This window comes from Pyxicephalus adspersus, chromosome 10 (genome assembly GCF_032062135.1).
Source record: "Pyxicephalus adspersus chromosome 10, UCB_Pads_2.0, whole genome shotgun sequence".
NCBI classification, from domain to species: domain Eukaryota; kingdom Metazoa; phylum Chordata; class Amphibia; order Anura; family Pyxicephalidae; genus Pyxicephalus; species Pyxicephalus adspersus.
Window position 1 is genome coordinate 11,011,390 of NC_092867.1, and position 26,325 is coordinate 11,037,714.

The 26,325-nt window shown below is 37.4% G+C and overlaps 1 protein-coding gene across 2 annotated transcripts in view; it reads left to right on the forward strand.

The window, feature by feature from the left end:
• R3HCC1L (R3H domain and coiled-coil containing 1 like) overlaps positions 1-24,717 on the forward strand; it is a 43,651-nt gene extending 18,934 nt beyond the window's left edge. Inside the window, exons 2-7 of one of the 2 annotated variants that reach the window (XM_072423124.1) lie at positions 5,324-7,177; positions 8,657-8,832; positions 10,936-11,006; positions 13,052-13,147; positions 18,129-18,269; positions 23,481-24,717. In XM_072423124.1, coding sequence (XP_072279225.1) covers positions 5,354-7,177; positions 8,657-8,832; positions 10,936-11,006; positions 13,052-13,147; positions 18,129-18,269; positions 23,481-23,533 — 2,361 coding nt within the window. In that variant the 5' untranslated portion in view covers positions 5,324-5,353 and the 3' untranslated portion in view covers positions 23,534-24,717. Of the gene's footprint in view, positions 1-5,323; positions 7,178-8,656; positions 8,833-10,935; positions 11,007-13,051; positions 13,148-18,128; positions 18,270-23,480 lie in introns of those variants that run through there. The other variant, XR_011922331.1, reaches the window with a different exon arrangement.
• The last annotated feature ends 1,608 nt before the right edge of the window (positions 24,718-26,325 follow it).

A 26,325-nucleotide genomic window follows, 5' to 3' on the forward strand; every position in this document is an offset into this window, starting at 1 on the left:
CTGCACTACGGAAGGGGCTGCGGAGAACACTGCACTACGGAAGGGGCTGCGGAGAACACTGCACTACGGAAGGGGCTGCGGAGAACACTGCACTATGGAAGGAACTGCTAATTTCTTTGTTTTAGATTATGTGCACACATTAAAAATGTAACCTAATAGAACAGGTAAAATACAATTGACCGGATTGTATCAACTGCATTGTAAAATTAACAAGAGGTCAAACAAGCAGAGTGAGATTCACTTGTAATGGCTGCAGTCTACACAGACTGTTTCCACAGCGTTTAACCTAAGTCTTTAAAGCCCATGTTTGAAGTCCCTATGCATTCCAATGGGCTAATCTACACCAGAAGTTACCTTCAGGCGCGTTTACGAACTGTATCTTAAACGTTGCTTGCAACGTTTAAAAAAATTAAAATGCAGGATAAACGTGGAAAAACGCTCCCATTGAACTCAATGGAGGCTTTTATAAGCGTTTTAAAGCTTTTTATGAAAGCTTCTATTGAAAACAAACAGGGGTACATAAAACCCCTTATTCATTCCCTGAAAGGGTTAAAATATGTGTAGAAAATTAGATGAGGCTTTAATGTTAAATTATTTTAATAATTGTGAGTGTGTTTGTGTAACTAAACTTTTTTTTTTTTCAGGTTATCCCAATGACAGGATGATTCCCATGGCTGCAATCATGATATGAGCACAGCCATTGGACTCCTCCTGACAGTGAGGGATCACAGGCACTGGGGGTTAAATGAGGACAAGGTTTTACGTTTCTCAGCCATTCAGCACTAGACTTGAATGGGGAGACTTGTGCCCATTTATCTCTAGTGCTCTGTGATTGGCTGAGAAATAGGAAACCCTGATGACAGCTCAAGCATCATCAGGATTTCCCTTTCCCCTGCCAATCAGGGAACAGAGCAAACGGCTCCGCTCCCCTGATTGCTCACGCAGCCCTAGAGGAGCTGTCATCAGGTTTGCTATTTCTCAGCCAATCACAGAGCAGTAGATATGAATGGGCACTAGTCTCCCCAAACAAGTAAAACAAGTCATGCGCGTTTATAAAAGTTTTTTAGCGTTTTAAAGTTAAGTTTTAAAACGCTTGTAAAGCCTTATAAAAACGAATATAAACGTGGTAGGAACGTTTATATGCACTTTTAAAACCGTTCATGTAGACCCAGCCTTAGAGATGTTTAAGGCATACATCTTCAAAGAATGAAAATACAAAGTATAAAATACAAAAAGATGCATGCCTTCAAATATCCCTAAGCGATACATTAAGGTATCTATGTTTTGTTCCAATATATTAAGCTGGGATGTGGCATATATATCCTTGGGTAGTTCCTTTGGTAATTGTTTCAGAATACCATCACCTACCACAGTCCACAAGAGAAAGCAGAAATTAGTGGTGGATTCAGCTTACCAACATTCAAGATGTAATTAAACATCGGTTAAGGATAAAAAGACCTTTTATCTAACTTTGGTGAGTAAACTTGGGATACGCTCACTGAAGTAAGGAAATTGCTGCAGCAAAGAGATGAATTATTGAAACACTTGTTTCTCTCTTCCTCTCTTTTTCATTTTTGTGTTTCTTCTCTCTAAAGTTCTGTTCCTCTAGTCTTGCTACCTCCTGCTGCTTTTGGCATTTCTTACCTTGACCCTCTCTTTCTCCTGATGTTTCGTTGGTTCTCTAATGTCCATCTAATATATTAATATTTCTGCAGTGCTTAACTATTTAAAACCTGAAATTCCAAATGTGCAATTTGATTAGCATCCAAAGAGTGGTTTATGTCACTGTAACCTGGTTAGAAATAAATGTTGCTTCAAATGGTAGCATACAGCAGTAGCACCAATAAGTGGCCGCCTTATCTGACAGCAGGGAAATGTGGTTACCAAATGTGTAGTTTAAACTTTACATGCAGAAAAAAAAAACAATTTTACTTTTACTTCATTTTCCTATGTAACAGCAGCTCCCTTATAAAATCCAAGGCTGTTCAAACTATACTTTTATTACACCTTCAAGGATACTTTACTATAGCCTGAAAACTCACTATAGTAGAAACTGAATGATTAATATATCCTGGAGGTGCTATATTCACCAGCATCATACACCATGGCCAAGGCTGCCTCAGCATTTCTGCAGTTAGCATTCACAAGTATGGTGTACGAAAGGGTAAAACCAACAAATGTTATCTATAGCACAGTGTCAAGTGTCAAAATTCCTTAATTCCTCTTGGTGAATGCACTTTGTGTTGCATTTCTTTTTATTCTCTTATTATTATTATTATTATTAATATTAGATTGTAAGCTCTTCAGGGCAGGGTCCTCTCCTCCTGTGTCACTGTGTCTGTCTGTCATTTGCAACCCTTATTAAACGTACAGCGCTGAGTAATATTTTGGCGCTATAAAAATACTGTTTAATAATAATTACTGAAGTGTGTGTGTATATATGTATGAATATATATGTATATGTAAAACATAAACTGAACCGCACTATTCAGCACAAATGTCCTCACTTTAGGGTTGAGCTTTAAACATAGAATACCTGCACTAGAAAATAATGCACGTCAAAGCATTTACAAAGTCTAGAGATGTAGTTAGCTTAAGTTAAAACTAACTTTTTATTTAAAAACCATTCTTGATCCTGCACCTCTTAAATGTTGACTTTCTTCTTTTACCTGTCAAGTCTTCCCAATTATTAGTTTGCTCCCTAATTACATAAAAGTGGGAACAGAATATCTCAACTAGTAGAAAGGAATGTAGACAAACTAAATTTTTTACAGGAAAGAAAGGTTATATTTGCATATAAATACAGCTGTCTGTATTTCTCAATCTTTGCACTGATGAATACTACTAAAAAGGAAGATGTCCAAACAGCGGCAGACATCACATAAAAGGCAACTCTGTTTTTTTTGTATAACTGTCTGCTCCAAATATTGACCTAGCTGCCTAAACCTACTTAGCCAAACACTGTAATGGTCATTGTCATTAGCATGTAATGATGCTTGGAATGCAGAAAAGGACCACTTTTTCCATCCAGGAAAGCTGACTCCGTATTTGTACACAATATCACCAACATCTTGCTGACCTCATATGCGGGTGTTAACAGCAATTCAGAAGGTTATTCCTAACTTCATGTTTGCCGTAGGAAGCCTAATGCAGAGTAAAATCTGGTCTTTTTTTAAACTCCAGAGGATATCTCCAAAGAGGATTTCTTCTCCTTTTAAATGAATTCAGAATTTTGTTGTTAGAGAGATGTGGCCAAGTGTTACTGTACTGCATAGGTATAGGCAGATTGAAAAAAAGGCTTTGCAGAAAACCATGAAATAAAAAGTCATTTAGGTTCAAGAGAATGGATCATTGCATTTATGATCCTATGTTTTGAAGAACTGCCAAATGTTGGATCTTTCCCTATATTGTTCTAAATATCATTTCATTTATTGAGAGCGTAATTGTACTGCTAAATGAAGCTTTTGTTGTGATCTCTGCAATTTCCTCTGCAGTTAAAAACTTACAAGATTATCTGACCCCTTGCTGAGATATTTGTTATAATATAAAATGGATTTAATTATCGTGTTGAAGTGATATGGCAGATAATGCAGTATATAGCTCTCTACCTCAGGGATATGCATTATTATTGTTTTATTAGCAGTCTACTAATTTAACTGGTTTAATAAATTCCTTCTTTCCTACACTAGTAACTCAAAGCACAAATTAAATCTTCAGTGGTTTGGTAATGATATCTGCAAAGGCTGACAGTGTTTCTAAATTTGAAAACTTTGTGCATATGTGGGATATTAAAATGGCCAAATAACGGGAACCAAACCAGCTGAAAACGATTCCTAAACACTAAAGCTCCCCTCTTGTTGCATATTATATTTGGCGTCTATTCTCTCTCCTGGCAGCCCCGTTTTCCCTTAAGTAGTAACAAGCCAACATAATGATCTCCTTTAAATTTCTTTAGCCAATTACTTTATCACATCTTTTTGTGATTTGTTTTTTTTTTTTTTTTTGCATTAACTGATCCTAATTTGACTATATGCTTATAAATCAGTTGCCTTGTAGATGGGATTTGTGAGGTAGATTTACCAGCATGTAAACTTATCTACTTTATTAGAAACAGGTATTTTTACCAGACATTTCAAACCCAGGAGTGGTTCCCCTGCAGTAACCCTAATCATAAGAAAGGCCGCACGTGTTTTAAATACCGCAATTTATTTTCTCAGTTATTCTTCTAATATACATCTGACACTGGTACATAGATATGCAATTCATGTTAATATTTGGATATTTTGTGTCACTGATCGCTAAGCCTACGTACACACGTTAGATGATTCTGGCCCGATACTAGCCTCAGGGCTGGTATCTTACAAGAATCTGATGTGTACAACAGAAAGATGAAAAGACGAACAACTGCAATGGAAGTGAAGTGAAGTGAAGGGAGGAGAGTGCAGTGGCGTGCCGCTAACTCGTTTACCCCCCTTCCCATTGAACAGAACAGAACGGTGCTGTATAAACATTGCGTGTTCATTCATCTTTGGATCTTTTGTCGTTGGAAGCGATCGTGAAAGCTCGTTTCTAATGACAAAATCTAAAGTGCGTACATAGCCTTAAACAATTAAAAACACCTGCCTAATATTGTGTTCTAACTTTTATGCTGCCAAAAGCCACTCTGGGTTGTCAAGGAATGAACTTCACGTGAACTGTTATGGTGTCCTCTAAGATCTAGCACGAAAGATGAGCAGCCGATGAGCAGCCAACACATTCTGACCATGCAATTTTCCATTGCCCTCTGGTCCAGTTCTAATTCTCACTTGTCCACTGTAGTTGATTCCTACTTTCAACACCTTAGCCAGGAATTGTTTATTTAGTTTACACTTGGCAGATAATGTTCTAACATGATAAATATTGTTATATACTTCATCTATCATGGCTTTAATTGTTTTTGCTGATCAGTGTTTGTAATCGATAGAGCAGATTATTTTTATATTCCAAATTACAGTCAAACGTTTTTTGAAGCATAGAACATTGTTACTGTGTTTTGAAAGTTGGAGGAAAAATGGAGTGCTTAAAGGAAACCCATGCAAACTTGAGGAGAATACACAAATTTCATACAGTGTCCTGGCCGAAATTCCAACCAGATACCCTAGTTCTGCAAGTGAAAGTATGCTGTCCTGGCACTGGTGTCTCGTGCAATCTAAAGCTATTTCTGGGGTTGAGATTGATGCTTTATCTGACTAAAACACACCCTATGAACTTTTATCATGTTCTTACTTAAAAATTCTTTACACATGCATCACAGCATATTTATTTATTTATTTTATTTTTTCAGGTACACTATCTCCTGGATATATACTTTAGTATGGACAAGTGCCGCAGTCGACCTCGAAGACCTGACAAGGCTTTATATGTTCCCAAAGCCAGACGAAATATAGATGAGCCACCCACTGAAGGGGACAACTGTTCTGAACACCTACCTGCTCCTGTTTCCAAATCTCCTATTCAAAACAGAAACAAACCTATAAAAGCTGATTCAGTTTCCAAGGTCCATGAACATAGAAAACACTGGAGTTACAAAAATGCTAAATCATCAGTTCCAAAGAAAAGCACTCAACACAAAAATGACATGGAGCCTGTTTTGACTGAAACAGTCAGTGCAGAAAATAATTCTTTGTGTGAGGATGTTGATAATCTAGTAATTAATGAGAAAACATTGTCACCAGGCTCTGTGGAAAACCACTTTCCTGTATCTCACATAGTTTCCTCTGACACAGTTTGCACAGATTTCTTATCAAAGGAAGAACAACAGTTTGATGTCCAAAGCAGGTCTGCCAGCCTTCACCTAGGAGAACAGCATGAAATTACAACGCAAGCGTCAGCAGCAAGTACAAAGGAGCAGGACAGGATGGTGGTGATATCACAAGATCAGGGAATAGGTCTATCTAATAAGGCATCTCAGCCAGATACAAGTATAGAAGATCCCAAGCAGTCCAAACATAAAGATGTGCCTGCAAGCACCATAGATCCTGTAGCAGGAAGCCTGCAGGGAACAATAGACTTACGAGGAAGGAGCATGCCTAAAAACTGTGAAACTAAAACACACAATATTGACAAGACCAAAAAACAAAAAGCTGTTTTATTCCACAGCACAGAAATAATTACTACAAGTGACATTGTTAAGGACCAGCCTGGACAGCTTACAGTCTGCACAAGCAATGCAGATAACACAGCTAATGTTGTCCTTTATGAAATGCCAGAAAGTACTGTGGGAGGAAAATTAGATTCCACTCTTGTAATAACAAAGAATGTCTCAGAGCTTGCAGAGAAGGATAACAGTGCCATTGTGTGTGCTATTGAGCCCAGCATCACAGCCACAGATGAACACATCACCAATTTAGATGCGTGCTTGTCTGAAACCAGCAGAGGAGGATCAGATAGCATGCATACTTCTGAATTGTCTGGAAAATGTAGTACAACCCACATGAACACAGAGAATCCAGCTGGAAATGCTAGAAAGAATGGGGTTGAGAGAGACGGTAGTCATAGTTATTTTTCCCATTCAGATATACAGCAGAATGGCAGAGAACACATAACTGAAAGCAGCAGAAAAATATATGACAATTCTGTATTTGAGAAACAAATGACAGAATCTCCACCGGCTGTAGTCATTGTACAACCAGAGCATTCTGTGGCCAATTCTGGGCAACTCCCTACTGTAGCAATTATGGGGAAAGTACCTTCAAGAACTAAGCAATTGCCACTGGCAGCAGAGCAGGTTTTCCCTGCACAGACCCTAAAACCAGGTATTACTTCTGTTGCAGCATTGTCTGATTCGCTTATCGAGCAAGTGACCTTTGAGGAGCATGTGCCATCTGTTAGTGAAGCCACTGAGGAAGCTGGGGACTCCACATTGCAGAATGTGGAGTCAAAGGCTGATGGAAGTTGTACAAACTGGAGGGAACACTTTAAATGTTCAGGTGTTCTGAAAGAAAACACTTCAACTGAAACTGTTTTTGAACCATACAGTAAAACCTCTCTGAAAAACACTGTAGAAAGTCGATGTGTGGTGGCTAAGGAAGCTTCAGAGAATGAGGCTTCTTCAGTTGCAGCTAATGAGGAGGAGGAAAGCTGGGACTCCCTTTTTAATGATGATGGGGACTGTGTTGATCCTGAACTTTTGGAAGAGGTAATGCTATATATATAGATATATTAGATGAACTTAAATTTAAGTTTACTGTTAAATTTAACGGGTAGCTGGCATGGTCGTGTTAAAGAAAATGGGAAATCATGTATGCCAGAATCAAAAACAAGTTAAAGTTATGTTAAGTAATAGCCTGTTGGCGGGTTCCCTGAATGAATGGCATACCAAAGGTAGGTACAGGTAGTCTTGAGTTAAGGCCATCCGACATACGGATTCCTCCTAGATAGGAACGGGGCTTCCCTGCTTTCTCCTGTGCAGAAAAGAGGCTGGATGGGAGGAGGGGGCGGCTTGCATGACTTTTGGTTAACACAGCTGAGGTTATAGGTGATCTAAGGGGGGGGGGGGGTTACTCTTTAATGACCAAGACAAACTTTGCTGTTGTTTCTTTTTGCATATCAAAGCACAGATTGCTCCAGAAGTTAATGAATGTCTGGGCCCTGAAAAAAAATTTTTTTTTGGTTCGTTTGTGATTAGCTCACAGTGAGGATTTTATACAGTAACTGACACCACACTGCCTAATATGTTGAGACAGACATATCTCCTAATTGCATTTATTAAAATAATGTACCTGTTCTGACTTGCATACAAATTCAACTTAAGAACAAACCTACAGTCCCTATCTCATATGTAACCCAGGGACTACCTGTGTACAGGTAGTCCCCGGGTTAGGGGCATCAGATTTACAGATGTCGCCTAGATACGAACCGGGATTCCCTGCTCATTCTGTGCAAGATGGAGGCTTGACGGGGGAGGAGGGCAGTTTGCATGACTTGCAGAGGAAGTCTTTTGCTAAACACAGCTGAGGTTGTAGGTGATCTTAAAGACTTATTAGGGGGTGAGCTCTTTCTGCAGCCTCTTGTAACTCCTAATGACCAAGAAAAACTCTGCAGTTGTTTCTTTTTGCATATCAAAGCACAGCTTTCTCCAGAATTTAATGAATGTCTAGGCTCTAGGTTTTTTTTTTGTGATTAACTTAAGAGTGGGGATTTTATACAGTAACTGACACCATGCTGTCTAATAATGTGTTGAGACACACATCTGTCCTAATTGCATGTATTAAAATAATGTACCTGTTCTGACTTACAAATTTAACTTAAGAACAAACCTACAGACCGTACCTCGTATGTAACCCGGGGACTACCTGTAATGTAAAACCTTACAGGTAAGCATTATTTGCGTGCTTTGTGGGACTTCCTGGAGATTGAGCACCAAAGTTGCTAAATATTCCAACGTCAACTTCCAGTTGGAACCCTGACCTGTCCTCCACAAATTTACAAACAAGTCACATTTATTTGCATACTTGATTTTTCACTCTCATTATTTTGATAATGAAAAAAAATGCATGTTTTTCTTTGTGCGTTTCCTGGCAACATATTTTGTAATCCTGTGTAACCTAGTTTAATTAGTTCATGTTAATAGCCTACATTTTGAAAATGTCATTACTATTTTACTTTCTTCTCTTAGCTGACAGTGAGAGGAAACAACCAGCAGAGCAGAGAGGAGACTCAGTTTAACTATTATCACTATGAGCCTACAGAACCAGACATGGATGATCTAGAACTGTCACATGTCATTGAGATCTATGACTTCCCTGCTGAGTTTAAGACTGAGGATTTACTCCGTGCATTTGCTTCTTACCAGTAAGTCTTGTTTCCTAATGCTGTACTATTTTTTTCCTCATTAATTATGCAGCACAGAAGAATATCAAGTGACTCTGCCAAATGGATATGATTTTAAAATGGCTTATTTACATATTATTGGGCTAATTTAATAGTGCTAAAAGAAGTGAGGCGCTGTGCTGAAACCTCTGGCAACAAGAGTTCAGTTATTACTGCAAGGAAACCAGTGAAATAATAAGTTACAAGTAAAAGCACTTTCAGCATTGCTCTTTGCATGTGTGTAGCATTTTGTACAATTTCCTTTGGTTAGGATTTGCAGCATATATATTTGTCCGGTCTATATTAAGTACCCCATAATGACAGCACATCCTGTAATGTAATGTAACCCTGCTCTTCACTTCCATTAAGTGAAGTATGTTGGACATTAAAAGTAACCAACTTCTCCTACATGCATTTCCTTGCCTCCTACTACCTACCATTCTTTCTATTTGTTTACTTTATTATTTGTAATAAACCTAAAACATTTTCATTTGACCCTTTACACACTCATTGCACAGTGTGTAGTTAAAAAAAAAAAAAATCTATTTAATCGAATATGCGTTTCCTCCAGTTACTCCCAGTTTCCTCCCACATTCCAAAAACATTCAGTTAAGTAACTGCTTCCCTTCTCCCAAAAAAATACTTTAGACTGTATTAAGAGATTTGTCTATGGTAGAGACATCATTAGAATGTGAGCCACTTTGGGAGACAGTGACATGACGACAGACTTTATAAAGCGTTGTGTAATATGTCGGTGCTATATAAATACTATGTAATAATAAATTTGCATCATACCTCACCTTATACAGTTTTCCTAAGAAAGCTTTTCAGTAAATCTGTTGCAAAATTTTTTATCCACAGTTCCTGGCAGCAACACCACTTCTGTTGCATGCTGTGTTGACTACGCCAATTGGCTGTTTGGGTTGCCTTTTAGATTGCAGCTCAGTGACTAACTAAAACAGCTTGGATGGATGGCTGGTTATGCTGCTACTGTGCAAGGCAATAGCTTACGATTGTCTGCTTGCAACAGAAAGGGATGTTAATTGCAGAACCTCTAAGTAAGAATTTTTCTAAGTATTTGCATTCAATGTGCTTTAGAAAACTGTATGGTGGGTCCTTATACCGAACATACTAAAAGTAAATACCGTATTTTTCGGACTATAAGACGCACTTTTTCTTCCCCAAAACTGGGGGGAAAAGTTAGTACGTCCTATACTACAAAGGTGTGATAAAATAACTAAAATAATATACTCACCCGATTCCCGATCCTGCGTGTGTCTCTGGCTGCAGCAGCGTCTGTCTCCTCTTCTCTCTGGCAGCAGCACGTGTCTTCTCCTGTCTGTAAAGCAGAGCGAAAGAAGCCGGCACAGCGCCACCTGCTGTTCCCTGTCCTAACTGCCGTACAGTGGAAAAAAAGCACAGAGTGATCAGAAAGGAATTTTGAATGACACAGAGTGATCAGAAAGGGAATTTGAAAGGCATAGAGTGATCAGAAAGGGAATTTGAATGGCACAAGAGTGATTAGAAGGGGAATACCGGTATGAATGGCACATGAGTGATCAGAAGGGGAATAATCTTTCAGAATCTTTTTTTTTTCTAGATTTTCCTCCTTTAAAATTGGGTGCGTCTTATATTCCGGAGCGTCTTATAGGGCGAAAAATACGGTACATTAAGCGTTTACATTCACTTACACGTGACTAGTTTTATAGTTTACCTTTAGTTGTATTTGATTTTACTGTGAACCTGATACATTCGAATACAGTGTACATACATGTACATGGGGCAACGTCATACCAATAATGTCTGCAGAAGGAATAGTAAACAATAGTAGTAATAGTAGTAAACGCCTAGAAAGATTGATGTGTTCTAGAGTGAACAGTGTAATTTGACAGGTGGTAAGTGCTACTACTAAATGAGAAGACAATTCTGTTATGTTACTCACAGAGGCAACACACATCGGATTCAAGTTGTAGTCATTATTTTTATTCTCCAGATAAGTGTTAAACTTATTGTGCTTCCCAAGTAGTTATTTTCAGTAATAATTGTAAAATTCAACTTCACATCACTTTTTTGTTTTTTAATCAGGAAGAAAGGATTTGACGTAAAATGGGTTGATGACACACATGCCCTTGGGATATTTGCCAGCCCCATCGCAGGTATAGCTGACTATTTTTCTTTTTTAATAATTACATAAATGCTAAGATTTCTTTTAGCTTTTTAATTAGCTAAAACGAATTTGTCCAAACTGCGGGACTTTGGTGTGTATTTTTGTTTGTTTCAAAATTTTTAGGGTTTAACAGGGTAATAACATTAATGAAACAGGTAGAAACAAACTAATGTCGCAAAGGTTACATCATAAAGTCCAAAAAAAGTCTTTGGTTGAAAAAAGAGCATCGGTATCAGAGGTAGGACTTTGATGTGTTTAGTATGTTCCAAACCTTTTCTTGGGCTTGAACAATATTTTGAATTTTGACATTTGTGCAAATGTATTATTATAAGGTGGCAGACAATGTACAGTGTTAAGTCTTCTTTAGGTTAATAATTTGCTAAATCTTGCAAGAGTCTCGGATTAGGTATATGTTGATTGTTTTGGCACCGTCTTGAATTACATGGCTTTTGATGAACAAAGATACATAGATCCTTGCCCCAACATTTTTCCTGGTGAAATGTTCACATATTACTCATTTTGTTTCTCTTAACTTTGTTTTGTAATCTGGGGCTTGCTTACTAAGAACCAAAGGGCCATGGTCCTGCTGTTTGTTTACATCTGACAGATCGAGTCTTCCCTGCTTGTGCAAAAGAGTGTTATATACTTGTATGTGACTTGTCAACCTTTGTGGATTTGGAACACAGTTTCTTTTAAATAAGAAAAAAATGTATATATGATATAGTTCAGAAGGAGGGGAAGCCAATCCCACAGTGATAAGGGTGGAAAATACCACTAGAGTAGTTGCCAAGCCAATAGTACATAGGAGAAAAAGTGGAAAGATATGGCAGAAAATAGGTCTAGCATGACATAAAACCTATTATTTCAGTTACTAAAACATATACATAGAAACATAATTGGTAAAAGAGGCCATGGCAATGTTTAACCATGACTTTATAAAATACTCTCACTGAAGAGTCCAAGATGTGGGTCAGTACTGTACTTATGGTCTCTCCCGATGCGTTTCGCCCTAAACGGGCTTCCTCAGGGAATTGCAGAGACCCAAGAAATTACATTAAGGATAGTATAGTATAGAATTTCCACAGTATTCTTACAATTTTGACAATTTTGAAATAACCTGATTCATGTAAATAGTCTTGATTTACTTGGTATATTGACCTCACGAGAAGAAGTTGGAAGAGTACATTCAACCCAGAACAAGTCACAAAAAGGGGGAAATGACTCAATTGGAGATTCTACAATTTCATATGAAAAATAATCGCAAGTGTAATTAAACATGTTAATGTATTGGAATAAAGATAAAGAAAATATTTAGGAAATATAGTTCTTACTGGTATGGTTATCTTAATGATGTAATAATTATTAACTAATCCAGTTCTAGTAGATGGAGGTATCCATCTACTAGAACTGGTAGAAATATATTTAAAAAAAATTATTTTTTATATATCTTCAACCTATGATAGAGCAATGAGAAAATAATACCGGTAAGGGTTTTGTTTTATAGTTTAAAGTAATGATATTATGTATATTATATATATATAATATGATATTATAAATCAAGTATAATATTAGAATAATACCTCAGAAGATATGTGTTGGATCTTGTAAGTAGCGTAAGGAATACTATAAAAAAAAATAGGGAAGGGTATTCCAAATAAGAAAGAATCGTCCTAAGCTAGGACACAGAGAAAGGATATATGTTACCCTGTCATGTGTTTGAATTGATGCTTGCAGCACTTGCTGTGTGTTTGCTCCTGAACATGCAGAACAGCAGCAGATAGCTCTTTCCTATTATTTTTATGGCCTGTTTGTATCTGGAACAAAGAACAGCTCTCCCCTCCAGATTTGCTCTTCCATAAAAGTAACACCAGAAAGGGTAGATATTTAAATCTCAAGGTTCCTACACAAGATTTTGGTACAGTTGCAGTATACTGAAATATATCCTGATTATTGCATTCCTTTGCTTTTCGTTCTATTTATTTATTGCACAAAGAAATGAGAGAGAACATTAATGAATTTCATTCTGTCCCACAGCCCGTGATGCGTTGTCATTTCGGAATCCTTTGTTGAAAGTGCGTCCACTATCACAGGCAACCAGAGCATCTAGAGCCAAAGCCCGGTCCTGTGCTGGTAAGATGAAAATGTTATTAAACATCTGGAAGAACGTGCATTGCTTTGTTTTCAGATTTTGTTGCTATGGTGTTACTGTGCAGTCACGGTTGAGTCGGTTCCTAAAGCCAATGCAGTTAGGTTTCATAATCCAGGATTAAAAGTTTGTTCAAGGCTTTGGCAGAGGGTTTGACACCTTGCACCCGGGACCAAATTTTTACATAATCATATATGTGATGAGCGTTTTTATTAAGAGGAAGACTCAAAAGGGGTTTACAACAAAACCAATTCTCTGGCTGATCTACTTCTTTTCCCTCCAGTGTTGTCCCCCAAACCAATTTGTTTCCCCCAATAGTTGTTGGCCATCATTTTAACCCAGAGGAATGAGGGCATCTAGTGGCAAAAAAATAGTACAGCAGGCACAGCAACAGGGTGGGGGTCTGGTGCTCGTGTATAGTTCAGAGCTCTAAAACCAACAACTCAACCATTAAGCATGGTTCCTAGTTATCTTCTCCTTTGTTAGCCAATTATGGTTAAAACTTCAAGATCAATACAAACAAACCTTACCAGCCTGCAGATGGTATTGCAACTCACTATGTGCAAAACCTCCTATATATTTTATCAAAGGCAACCTGTTAAAAATTTTTTTAAAAAATCAGACATGTAAAATTTTAGTGTATTCCATTGGTCAGCAAATAGTAATGAGTTGAGTATTTATAAAACGGTTTATTAAGGAAAAGCCTTCTAAACACACATAAATTAATTTAGGTTGCCAAATTTGCCTTTATCATTTTGTTACCTCTTTCGTCATCTGTTTGGTAAGACCTGCTGTTCCTATGTCAGTGCTCACTTCCTGTGTTATTTCTAGGAGTTTAAGCCTTGCTGGTTTTAATTTTGAACTAAGCCATAGACACAGCTTTCAATTTCAGAGGGAGCTCAGCTTTAGCAACCTACATGTTGCTGTCATGACAGATTTCCTTCAAGTGTAACGAGCCTTTATGTAAATTGTTCATTGTACTACTTATTTTTAGAAACTGCCCTCACGCATGCGATCTTTTAATACTTCATAAACCTAATGGGCAGTTTCTTTCCAATCCAGATGTTCCTTAAATACTTTAACCCCCCTAGCGTTCTAATTATGTCAGTATTTCTATACAAAAAGCGTTACAATTTTTTGGATGGAAATTTATTTTACATTGTAGGCTTAAATTTCTTAGGCATAACTCACTGAAATATGCCCAATATTTAATAAAGTTTATAATACACTTTAAATAAAACACAGAAATCTGGTTTAAAAAAAAAAAAAAAAAAAAAAATTCCCAGATGATCAGTAGAACCAAAAATATTAGATGAACCCACATTGTAATTTCAACTTCTCAATGGTGCAACTTCTCTATCCCCGGACTAAACCTCTTGTTGATCAATGAGACTGCCTAATGCATGTAGAATCAGCTTCCTCTGTCTCTGGCCCTGGTGAGTATTCTTGCATGTGATATCTAATTGATATTGCTGGTGAAGTTTTTTGGCATATTTTAAGTTTGAAATATTAATAAACAGGATTTATGTAGCGCCAACATATTAGGCAACGCTGTACATTAAATAGAGGTTGCAAATGAAAGACACAGACAGTGACACAGGAGGAGAGGACCCTGCCCCGAAGAGCTTACAATCTAGGAGGTGGGGAACGTAACACACAATAGGAGGGGGGATAATATCGGAGAAATACCCCAGTTTTCTGCACATATTTTTTTACAACGCACTGATTATTTTCCTTATCATGTGTAACACTTAATAAAAGTTTAATTGATTTATTTTTCCTAAGTCTTTGACAATAAGCAAGAATCTGGACCTATGTCAGAGTTTTTATTGCTGTTTTTGTAGCCTTTGAGACCTTTTCAGAACCCTGGATTGCTGGTGAAACTGAAGAATCCAAAATGTTCATAAATGCATGCAGAGAAATAGAGTTGATCTCTAGGTCTTCTGTATTTCATCTAGGGATACCCTTCTGTCTTGTCTAAGAGCAGATATCCTAAGGTGTAGAGTAATTAGATGGTCAACCATGAAAGAGGAGAAAAGTTGGCTTTTTTTGGCAACAAAGAGTAGAGATTGAATTGAGGGTTATGAGGCATGGATGTTAAGGTCCTAGCTGTGTGTATATGGAAATATGGGATGAAATATGCATGGTTAGATGATGCAGACCGTCACCTAGTGACATTGAAGGTTGAAGGAAAGTGAGCAACCAGACAACATAATTGACCTATATCAGAGAATTGACTTCTGCCCAGATCCAAATACCTCCTGTCAGTACCCCTTTCTGTAGGAGTATCCTTAAATTAAAACCGTATTTTCAATAAACACAGACAGTTTATCTTAATGTTTAGGGGCTTTTCACACCAGGTTGTAATGTCAGTAAATTAACACTATTCGTGTATATTCTCATTAGCTTAAAGCAGCCTTTTCATTTTGAATATGCTGCACTACACACACACACACACACACACACACACACACACACACACACACACACACACACACACACAATGCAGGCATGTAACTTTTGTTTTTTAATATCTCTGTGGTCTAAATTGCAAATGAGCTGCACTGCCCATGTACTTTGGGGTCCTTTTAAAAAAAAAAAGGACATACAGTACATGCAGCAGTGCCAAAATAATGCCAAGAGAGTTTCTTTTTAAAAAATGTTATGTCATTTACTCAATTGATAATGAATTGCTAACAATTCCATTGCAGGTGTTTTGTTAGTGGTCCTATATAGATATTAAACTAACTGGCTTTTAGCAGCATTTTAAGTTAAGGGAAATATTACATGGAGGACATAACAGAAATTCTCCAGTGGCTTAGCATTTGTGAACTTTCTTCATCTTTTCACTTTCAAACTCAAAGCTCTTTCCATGGAACAGTGATCTTGACCTGACGGTGTCCTTCACTTGGGGAACGCAAAATATAATTTTCTTAACAAGCCTTGGTATCTTCAGGCTGTCTTTGGCATACCGTGAAAAGCAGAGTATTTGCATTTTCAAAAATGGTTTTACATGAACACAATAAAATGTCACAGTATAAACCCTTTTCTCTTTGGTAAATTAGAACAATTGTTAAAATTGGTCCAGGAACTAAAGGTTTTGTGGATTCAGTACAAAGCACAAAGTAATGCAAAAACCCAATTCTGATTTTTCAACTATGGTTTATTTCCTCTTGACTGAGTTACCCAACAGTACCAGGTCTTCCCCCTTTTTTCATTAGGTTTCAGATCTTTCAATCGTAGACATATGATCATTACCTAGAGTGCTTTGCCATTAAGAAAAGAACAGAGGCAGAGTGCTGTGATGTTTTTAAAAGTTATGTTACCAACCTCTCCATCCCCTCCATTCAGCCCATTTCTATTATTTTGCTGTGGAAAAAAGTGCATTTCTTCAATACATTCAGGTTTTGTACATTTAAAGACATTGAAAGTACAGAAAAAAGTCTGTTAATCTGTCAGAAATGTATATAGTTTCAAAGTCCCATTGTAGGCTGACAGCACTGTTTGGGGTGAATGGGTATCGGCCTTATCTAGTTTATCTCTTTCCAAACCCCTTACTTTCCCATGTCGGCAACATTAAGGCCTAATCATTCTGTACTCCCAAGATAAAGATGGGGAGTTCTGTTACTGACGCATGACCGCCCAGGTATTTGTCAATTTGATTTATACAGTGGTTTAATGCCAGACCAAAAGGGAGCCAATCAGAGAAATCCATTGTTGGGGTAAAACACATTGTGTTGGTAATATTGTTGTTGTTATTACACAGTATTTATTTAGTGCCGACTTATTACACAGTCATGTCACTAGCTGTCCCTCAAAGGCGCTCACAATTTAATGTCCCTACCATAGTCATATGTCTAATACAGTCTAAGGTCAATTTTTGGGGGAAGCCAATTAACTTAACTGCATTTTTTTGGAATGTGGGAGGAAACCGAAGTACCCGGAGGAAACCCACACAAACACAGGGAGAACCTGCAAACTCCATGTAGATAGTGTCCAGGCCAAGACTCGAACCTGGGACTCAGCGCTGCAAACACCAAAGTGCTAACCACTGAGCCACTGTTCAGCCCAAATATACCATTGTACAGTATTACCTCAATAGGTTGCTCCCTCCCTGAGTACTGCCCACTGAGTCAAATACCTTCATCTTCAATTCTATGATCTTCCCTGTAGTCCTGCTTAAAGCTTTTCTCTGAATAACTGTTTAAAGCTGCCATGAGAAACTATTTAAAAGCATTGTTGACACTATCAGAGTTAGTTGCCAGAGTTTAGAACAAACCATGTAATTATTACATACCCACTGTGGGTCTTGATATATTTCTGCCCCTTGGAGCAGCACAGTAAAGTTACTAAAGTTAATATATGTACTTTTGCAGATTGTACAAGTTTAACAAGGTTTTTTGATTAGCTCAGCGTTATCCTTAATACACTATTAGTTTATTAAAAGTGTTTAAACAGTGATTCCACTTACTTCTTGACAGGGCAGCTGCTGAAACTGAATTTTTTTGCTTTAAAGACCTTAAATGACCTTGCGCATTTAAAAAATTTGTTAAAGGTTAAATAGCATTGGCCTTTTCTTTCCTCCCACAATTCTGATGTTTCCATTGTTCTGACCATCTTTATTCTTCCTGGCTCTCAGCATGACCTAATTATCATTCAGTCATTATGGGATTTATAATTATCATTTCTTAACGAAACAAGTTTTTCATTAAGTAGCACATTTCTATTGCAATTATCTCAAGTGTTACAATAATTGTATGGTGTTAGATGTTTTTTTTTTTTTTTTTTGTATTATTGGTCAAGGAGGAGGATTCCAACGCTGTGTTTCGGTCTGCTGCTAGGGAGTAGTGTATAGACTTGAGAGGCAAAAATTCACGCTTTCCCAGGAAAAAAATGCATATCTTCAATGTCATTATTGTACGTAGTCCTGCACTTTTATGATTCTTTTGTTCTTGTGTGACTTAGACTTTCTGCAGCCTGCTAAAGACCGTCCAGAAACGTCTGCGGTTCTTGCAAGGAGACTGGTGATTAGTGCCTTGGGAGTGCGGAGTACCCAGAGCCCAGCTGAAAGGGAGGCAGAGCGCAAGAAGCTACAGGAAGCCAGAGGTGAGAGGAAGCAATTAGATTGTAAAGTCTTCTGTTCTCCAGAATTCTGTTTTTAACAGCTGCTGAGTCTGTCAAACTGCATTAAGTACCACAATCTTCGCGCTGCATATGCACATGCTACTTATCACGCCTTCACTGGCTGGAGATGAGCAAGGCTTTTCGGGAGGACATAATTGTTTTCCACATTCTGCTAAAATAATGGGGACATTTATCATAATTGCATATCGATTGTGCTCTTGTTCTGTCGGATGTAGCCTTTAGAGCTTTTACATTTTCTATTATATATATTTGGGTTTGGGGAAAAAAAAACGGAGCAGGTAGTCAGGTGGCTGTATTAACAGTTTTTATACCTAATACTAAAGGGTTTCTTTCTAACTTTTACCTGTAAAAGTTTACAAATCCCCTTAAACTTTGTAAGCAAAGGCTACATGGGTAAAATATAAACTCCTCCACCCAAGAAATTTACCATTGAAGTCATCATTGCTGACCTCTTAGTCTGTTAAAGCTAAGCTCCAAACAGATATAGGACTCTCATTTGATGCAACACTTTTTTTTATTATGACTATCTAAGTGTGATTTTGGTTTTGTCCCTTTTTCCCTATACAGCAGTACTGTGAACAAATAAGAAGTTTTCATTCAGCACATGTAAACAAGAAATTTGTTAAGAATATTCTCTCCATACATTTTCTAGCAGAGTGACTTAAAAAAGTAATGGGTGGGAAGAAATTGATGCACAATATTTTGTAATTATTTATAGTAAGCTTTTGAATCCATATTGTGACTTAAGGCGGACTGAAACTCAAAATTTTTACTTTATTTTCTTTATAAAAAAAAAAAAAAAGGTGCAGCACCTCCCCTTTCTGTTTTGATCGCTGTGGAGATCGACAGGATGGAGTGCAAAACTTCCCGGGATACCTATGTAAAGCACCCCGGAAGGCTCTTGGCTACTCCTTCTGTGCATGCCCTAATGTCGGGCATGCACAAAAGAAGCCCTTTATTTAATGGAAGAAAAAAAAAATTGCTGATCTTGCGCATGCACAATGTGATCGGCAATCTTCCCCCCCCCCCCCCCCCCCCCCATTTTAGGCACCTGACCTCGCGCCTGCACAGTGCAAGATCTGGTGAACAGGAAGCAGAAACTGGAGAAAGAGAGAAGATGTTGGTGCCCACGCTTCCTTTGCGCTGGACCAAAGACCGATACCGGGACGACGCGGGACCCAAACAGATCTGCAGTATTAAAGGTAAGTGTTTTTTTTTGGGGGGGGGGGGGGTTAGTTCCGCTTTAGTTTTAAGCAGTAACCACACCTCCCTTCTATGCCCTAATCCTCAACTCCTGCTTTTCCACCCCTCCACTATTTGCAGGTAGCTAGATTGACATGCCGATTAGCGAGTGTGAACAAATTGCACCTATTGCACCTAGGTTCAAAAGATGCACGGTTAAATAAAATCTGAACTCAATCTGTGTAAACTTTTTTTTTATGCTTTAATGCTTTTTTTTTTTTACTGTGCTACACTATAAACATCAAAGAGCGAACACCTTATCTGCGTCTACCTTCAGTCAAAAGTTTGTAACTTACAGTATAGCATAGCAAATGCAGGGGGTCAGTAGTCTGAATCTGTTGTGTGGTTAAGCTTCTCCGCTATCTGCAAAATAATTTTTATCTATCTATAAATTTTACGTATGCATTTCAGGGAATGGGGTTAGTTTATTGGGGTATGAGGATAGGGCAGCAGAAGGCCTTTGTTCTAGCAGAGCAGAAAATGTAAAGTTAGCCCTGATTTAAAAAAAAAAATAGTTATTTTAATATTTTAGCAATCTACCATTAAAAACATCATTGTTAAAAATTGTTTTTGTATTCAAAGCAGTAAGAGTTATTGTTCAGTGAGTTGGCGTATACCAAAACTCCAAAATGCGGTAACCAATGTTTGTTGACACTGAACAAAAAAAGTCATAAAGCTCCCAGCTATATGGAAGAGGATATGAGCTGGTTTTTAACAAAACCACTCATGAGAGAATTTGTGGAAGCAACCACAGTGTCCACACACTAACACCTCTCATTCTTTGGGTATTCCATTCCATATGCCCATCTTTCTGCACTGTTGTGGGTTTTATTTTGGAGAATTTAGTTTAGCCCGAGCTGATTGGTTGCTATGATATGATGTATTTAGAAAAATTGCCTTTGTAAAAAAAATCCCAAGTGTGTTTTAACGTGAGAATAAATTCCAACCCTTATTTATGGTGGCGTTCTGTTAAATCGGAGACGCGGCACGCTTTCTGCTCTGGCCTTGTTCCACTGTGCCACTGGTATGAACTTGTCACTGTGATGGTGACATGTGTTGACAAGCTGCGAAACCTTGGCAGAATCCGTTTTTCTGAGGAATCGTAACAGAAATACTGCTCTCCAGTGAATTTATCTTGGATGCAACATGTTTGTTGATTAATATTTAGTGAGGTAGAACAAAGCAGTTGTCATGTCTAACAGATGCTCTTACTAATGTTCTTCCCAGGTGATTACATGCATTTGTTTCTTCATTTTTCCTCATAATGTCCTCGGTAGATGGCACTTTTCTAAATCTACATTTTGGTTTTTAAAGTAAGCAGTGCATAATATAGACATTCTAAATAATAGAAGATGTGAAGAAGAACTTTTTTAATAGTTTCTGTTAAAATTATTTTGTATCTTAGTAAGTTAGTTACTGCAGAATCTGAAAATTCAGTCTTAAAGTAGAACTACGGTCAACCTATTAAATCACATACCTGATGCAGGCTGTCCACATATATAAGACTGGGTTCTTTTAGGTACCCTTGGACCATTTTGTAAATGTCTAATTTCTGTTGGTAGAACCACTGAAAAGTCACTAACTTTGACAGGGCAACAATGCTTTTTCTTCTGCAGTAAAACCACTTAAGCTGTCACCCTAGCTTCTGTAGTAGTTGATTATATATTGGCACCATTGATAGCCCTTTTAGTGAAAAGCTATTCCTAGCACCCCCACGCTCATTTTAGTTTGACAGCACATTGCTCTCTTCAAGGACTTGGGAAAGCTTTGTAAAATCCCTCCTCAGTACCTGAAGAAATGGGTATGTTGCCCTGAGTTATTTATTGTGAATTTAATAAAGCTTGGCCGTGTCATTGGTCATTTATTGAAAAATGACTTTATTCATGAAGCGTTTGTCCCAGCATTACTCCTAGGCCTAAATCCTTCCCCTCACTTTTCTTAATATGGAGCCAAGCAGACAGATTTGTATCATGCCTTGTGGGGCCTACCCTAAACAAAAAATTTTCTTGAGGTTGTCTAATTCTTTTCCTGGTAAATTATGTCTCCTTGTCCCCAGAGTGGGCTGTACAATAAATTTGCACATCACCGATACCACTAACTAAAGTAGAAAACTCCTCACTATATTTTTTGTTTTCCAAAAAATCTATCCTGAACAAATGGATATATTGTCTGGACCTCCTCTACCCTAGGGCACTAGAAATTGCTATATATTTTTCAGATAGTAGCCTCCTTGGGCAAGGAAATACAAGTCGGTAAGTTTTTGATGTTTGGAATCTTTTACTGATACTTATCCAGCCCCCATGAAGTAGAAAATTGCCATTTATTATATAATATAAATATTATATAAAGATACAGTATTTTCGGACAATAAGACACACTCAGGTTTTAGAGGAGGAAAATAGGAAAAAAATATTCTGAACCAAATTGTATAAAAAAAATATTTATTAAAATATATATTTTATATTTAGGGATTATTTGTTCCATACATTGGTAACTACTACACTGTCATAGTATCCACACACTATTTTTCCTATCAAACTAGGAGAGAGAGAGAGAGGGAGACATTGCACGGCGGAACATTGCACGGCGAGACATTGCACGGCGGAACATTGCACAGAGACATTGCACGGCAGAACATTGCACAGAGACAGGAAAGTTACAGCTCACCTCTCATAGGAGAATGACTTGCTGCACAAGAAACCCCGCACTGCTCACCTCACACTGCCCTCTCCCGCCCTCCCTGCCTCACTCCTCACTGTTACACGGAGCCTTCTCACACAGAAACACATCCCCAGCATCTCTATAGATGTGGGCCGCTGATAAACACAGGGAGGGGGAAGGCAGGGCTCTGCGATCGATAGGATAGGGTAGGGGTGGACAGCTATATATATACACACACACCCAGGCGGCTGCAGTTCCATCTAGCCTGGCATCCCCCCTGCAGCATGGACCCCTGTGTGTGTGTGTGTGTGTGTGTATGTATATATATATATATATATATATATATAAAATCTCACAGTGTGATCTCACGTTATCACATGAGTGCATTAGTGGTTGATATGCGGTCATGTTCATATTTTCTCAGACTGTAAATACTAATTTGATTTAACATAATAGTTGGTTAAAGTGTATGTATTGCCAAAAACCTTTCATTTTACATTTGGATACAGTGGGAAGGTTTTTCCCAAAATTTAGCTTTACTTTCTATCCTAGATACTCAACAGGAAGTTAGAGAATATCTCCCAAAGTGAGGGGTATCCCTCATAAATGGTTGTCCTGAGAATAAGTGTCTGTATTGGAAGATGTATCCCTCCCTCACATAATGTGCTGGGGGGCAACTCTAAAATTTTGATTTTGCTTAATTTTTTAGTTACAGTGCTCACGAGTACATATGGATGTGTAAATCCGCCAATGAGCAAAAATTGTAAAAAAAAACAAAAAAGGTGGTGATTTAATTTTCTGTTCTGTATCCAAAGCCTAAACAATACATTTTAAGAATAACTAAATGTGAAAGTGTTATTGGCAGTTTGCAGGAAAGGGGGGAGTATATTCTCCTTTTTATTGAGATTTTAATAAGTTTGTGCTGCTAAAATCACAGATTTTTAATGATTCTCTGTGAGGTAGTGATTATGTGAGTGGATTGTAGTAATAAATTGACTCCTAACTGTAAAGACCTCAAAAGGTATCTGGTACAGATATCATTCTTTTCAGAAAGCACAAGGAGTAAAACTAAAGATATACAGAGTAATATTTACAAATAACAAATGAATGGTATCCCTGCATTTTTTGGGCTGTTGTGATTTAAAGTGTGGTTATTCATTTTACAATGTATATGATCTTTCTTAAATAACTCGTAAATTTCTTAGAAGGAAAAAAAAGGAATGTTGTAAAAATTGGATTACGTTTAATATGTATTTAATTTGTTTTCAGCACGGCGGCGTCTAGAAGCTAAGCAGCGTGAAGATGCGTGGGAAGGAAGGTGATGACACCGATTTATGGATCTCCACTTCTAAAAATGGACAATGTTTTTTAAATGATTTTACTTTAATATCATAAAAGTCCTCTTTATTTATTGTACATATATTGTTACCTTGAAATTAAATTGTATAGTTTTGGGATGGCTTTTCCTTGATTTTTATTTCCGATTTTGCTTTCTTGAAAAAGCCCAACCCTTTTTTTTTTTTGTTTTTTGTTTTTTTGTTTTGTTTTGTTTTTTTTATGGTCACACAAAAGGGCCAAACACCTACGACTAATATTATAGTAGGTAGAATATTTTGAGGGTAGAATATGACACACAAGGACCCTCATCATGTTCTGTTATTACTAAAGGTCTTATTATTTCCAAGCATTTCAGTTTGCTACTGAAGTTATTGCAGCAGGAGGCACAAGACTGTGTAATGCATGCTTTGAATCTCTGGCAGAACAATAAAATCAGTAGACTTCGAGAAAGTATATTGGCCAGTAGGAGGGTGAGGAATTTTGAAAGCAAAAGTTTCACTTTTGTAATGAATACAATCTTTTACCCATTTTATTTTACTGTGCAGTTATCTGATTTTATTTTTATCTTGTGACTTATTTTATGTAAAAAAAAAATGTGTACAATTTTGGCTAGTGTCTTTGTTTCTCAATAAGTTCCTTTTGATGTACATCTGGAAGCAGAATGCACTTTTTTTGTTACTTGTATTGGCTGATATATAAATTGTATACCTATGTACTGGACGAAAAAAAGGGATTTGCTTCAAAGGGCCTTGAGTTTAAATCTGAACCAGAGAGACAGAAGCAGTGCATTTCCTTATGTTCCCATAAAATGTGTTTATAGTGAAAGGTCTAGTGTAACATTCAAGTGATAAATTACTGACTTTCTAAAGGACTTAATTATCATGAGGAAAATCACTGAAGTGAAAAAAGTTCTTCATTTAGGACTCAACCCAGCACCCGCTATGTGATGTGTGCCTGACCTAAAGCAATAAGTTCAGCCACTCATTTCTCTCCATCGTTGTTATACGTGCGAAATAACCTTTGCGATGAAACATTTCATGACATGTTTGGTTGTGCAAGTATCAAAGGACAATTAGACCTGAAATGTAAGTTGATCCTATGGCTTTTACAATCAAATGTAGAAAATATGCAAAGGATCATATGGGTTGAATAGAAAAAATTTGTCACCTGTTTGCATTTTCTCATTTTTTGTAACGCCTTGATAAATGTTGCCTGTACCTTGGCTCAGTCTGTTAAAAAAAAAAAAAAAAAAAAAAAACATTTTCAGCATGATCTCTTAACTCCGGACCTTCTTCGCTAAATACTGTTTGCATCTCTGCTGACCACATACCATAACCTTGAGACATTTTCAGAAATGAAAAAACAGAATAGAAAAACTACTTTCTCATGGCGTTCTCACAGAGAAAAATAACAAACTATGAAGAATGCGTACAGCCAAGTTATTTCATTGCAGTCTTTTTCTTTTTAAAGCGGACCTAAACTCACATTTTTTACTTTACATAAAAGGCTAGACAACCCTTTTATATAAAGTATAATTGCTGCTTCAATCAAGACAGAATGGGAGCACAAAACTTCCCTTGAATACCTATGCTCAGAAGGAAGCCTTTTCTTTATTAGGAGAAAAAAAATTGCCAATCACATGCATGCCCTATAAGATCGGCAATCTTTTTCCACCATATACGTCCCTTCATTTCCCACCTGCGCAGTGTGAGATCAGGTGACTAACGAAGAAGAGCCCAGAAGAAGATGGCACCAGTCTGTAGTTGTCAGACCCCTAAAACTTTTAAACTTTTTGTTATTTAGCCTGATCTACACTCAGTACCCCATAATGGCAAAGTGATAACATAAATAATGTAAATTTATTTAAAGGAAACAAATTGAAATTACATTCACATAAATATTTAAATTACTTAAAGTTTAGCTTAGGGGACTCTCATATCTCTGGATTGCTCCTGAGATGGTTCTACACCTTGAATGGAGTCCACCAATCCTAAATGTAGTTAATTAGACATAATTTGAAAAGTTGCATATCAGAGAAAAAACCAAGCCATAAAATCAAACAAATATTATCTAAAAAATATTGTCTAAAATTCTGTTTTCACTTTGTCATTATAGGGCACTCAGTGTAGAATAATGAGGGGGGTAGGGGAAATAAAACAACTGTAGCATCTGGCTTCAACATAACAAAATTGAAGTGAGGGGAGACTGAATACTTTAGCTAAAGTCACTGAATATTCCTCATATCACATCCTATTTACATGTCTTAACTAGAGGTCAGGGTTAGTGGATAACTGTATTTTACTTTAAATGACCACTTTAAATCCTTTTTTAAGTATGAGGGAACCGTTTAATCTCTAATTTATGTTTTATGCATAGGCATGAACTTCCCTGACTTTCAGCTGGACCCTGCCTACTGCTTTTTAATTAAATGTAAGAATACCTAGTAGAAAAACTTGCAAAGAGAAATAAAATGCTGGTTAGGGATGGGATAATACATCCCGTGGCCATGCAAGGCTTGGAAATCCTGACAAAAGCAGATGAATGTCCAACTCAACATTTGGTGGTAAGAGTAGTTTGGCAAGTCTTGATGGAGGTCAAGAGCTTGTTAATATTCCCTTACATTGCTGGTTGATCAGCTAGAGGAGAGTCAGGAGGTGCTCAGGAGAAAATCAGGCTCCGAGGCTGGTCTTCCTGTGGATACTTATCCAATTTAATCACCATTTTGAGGTTGCAGTAAATAACTCAGGATACAAAAGCGCAAGAGTACAGCTGAAAA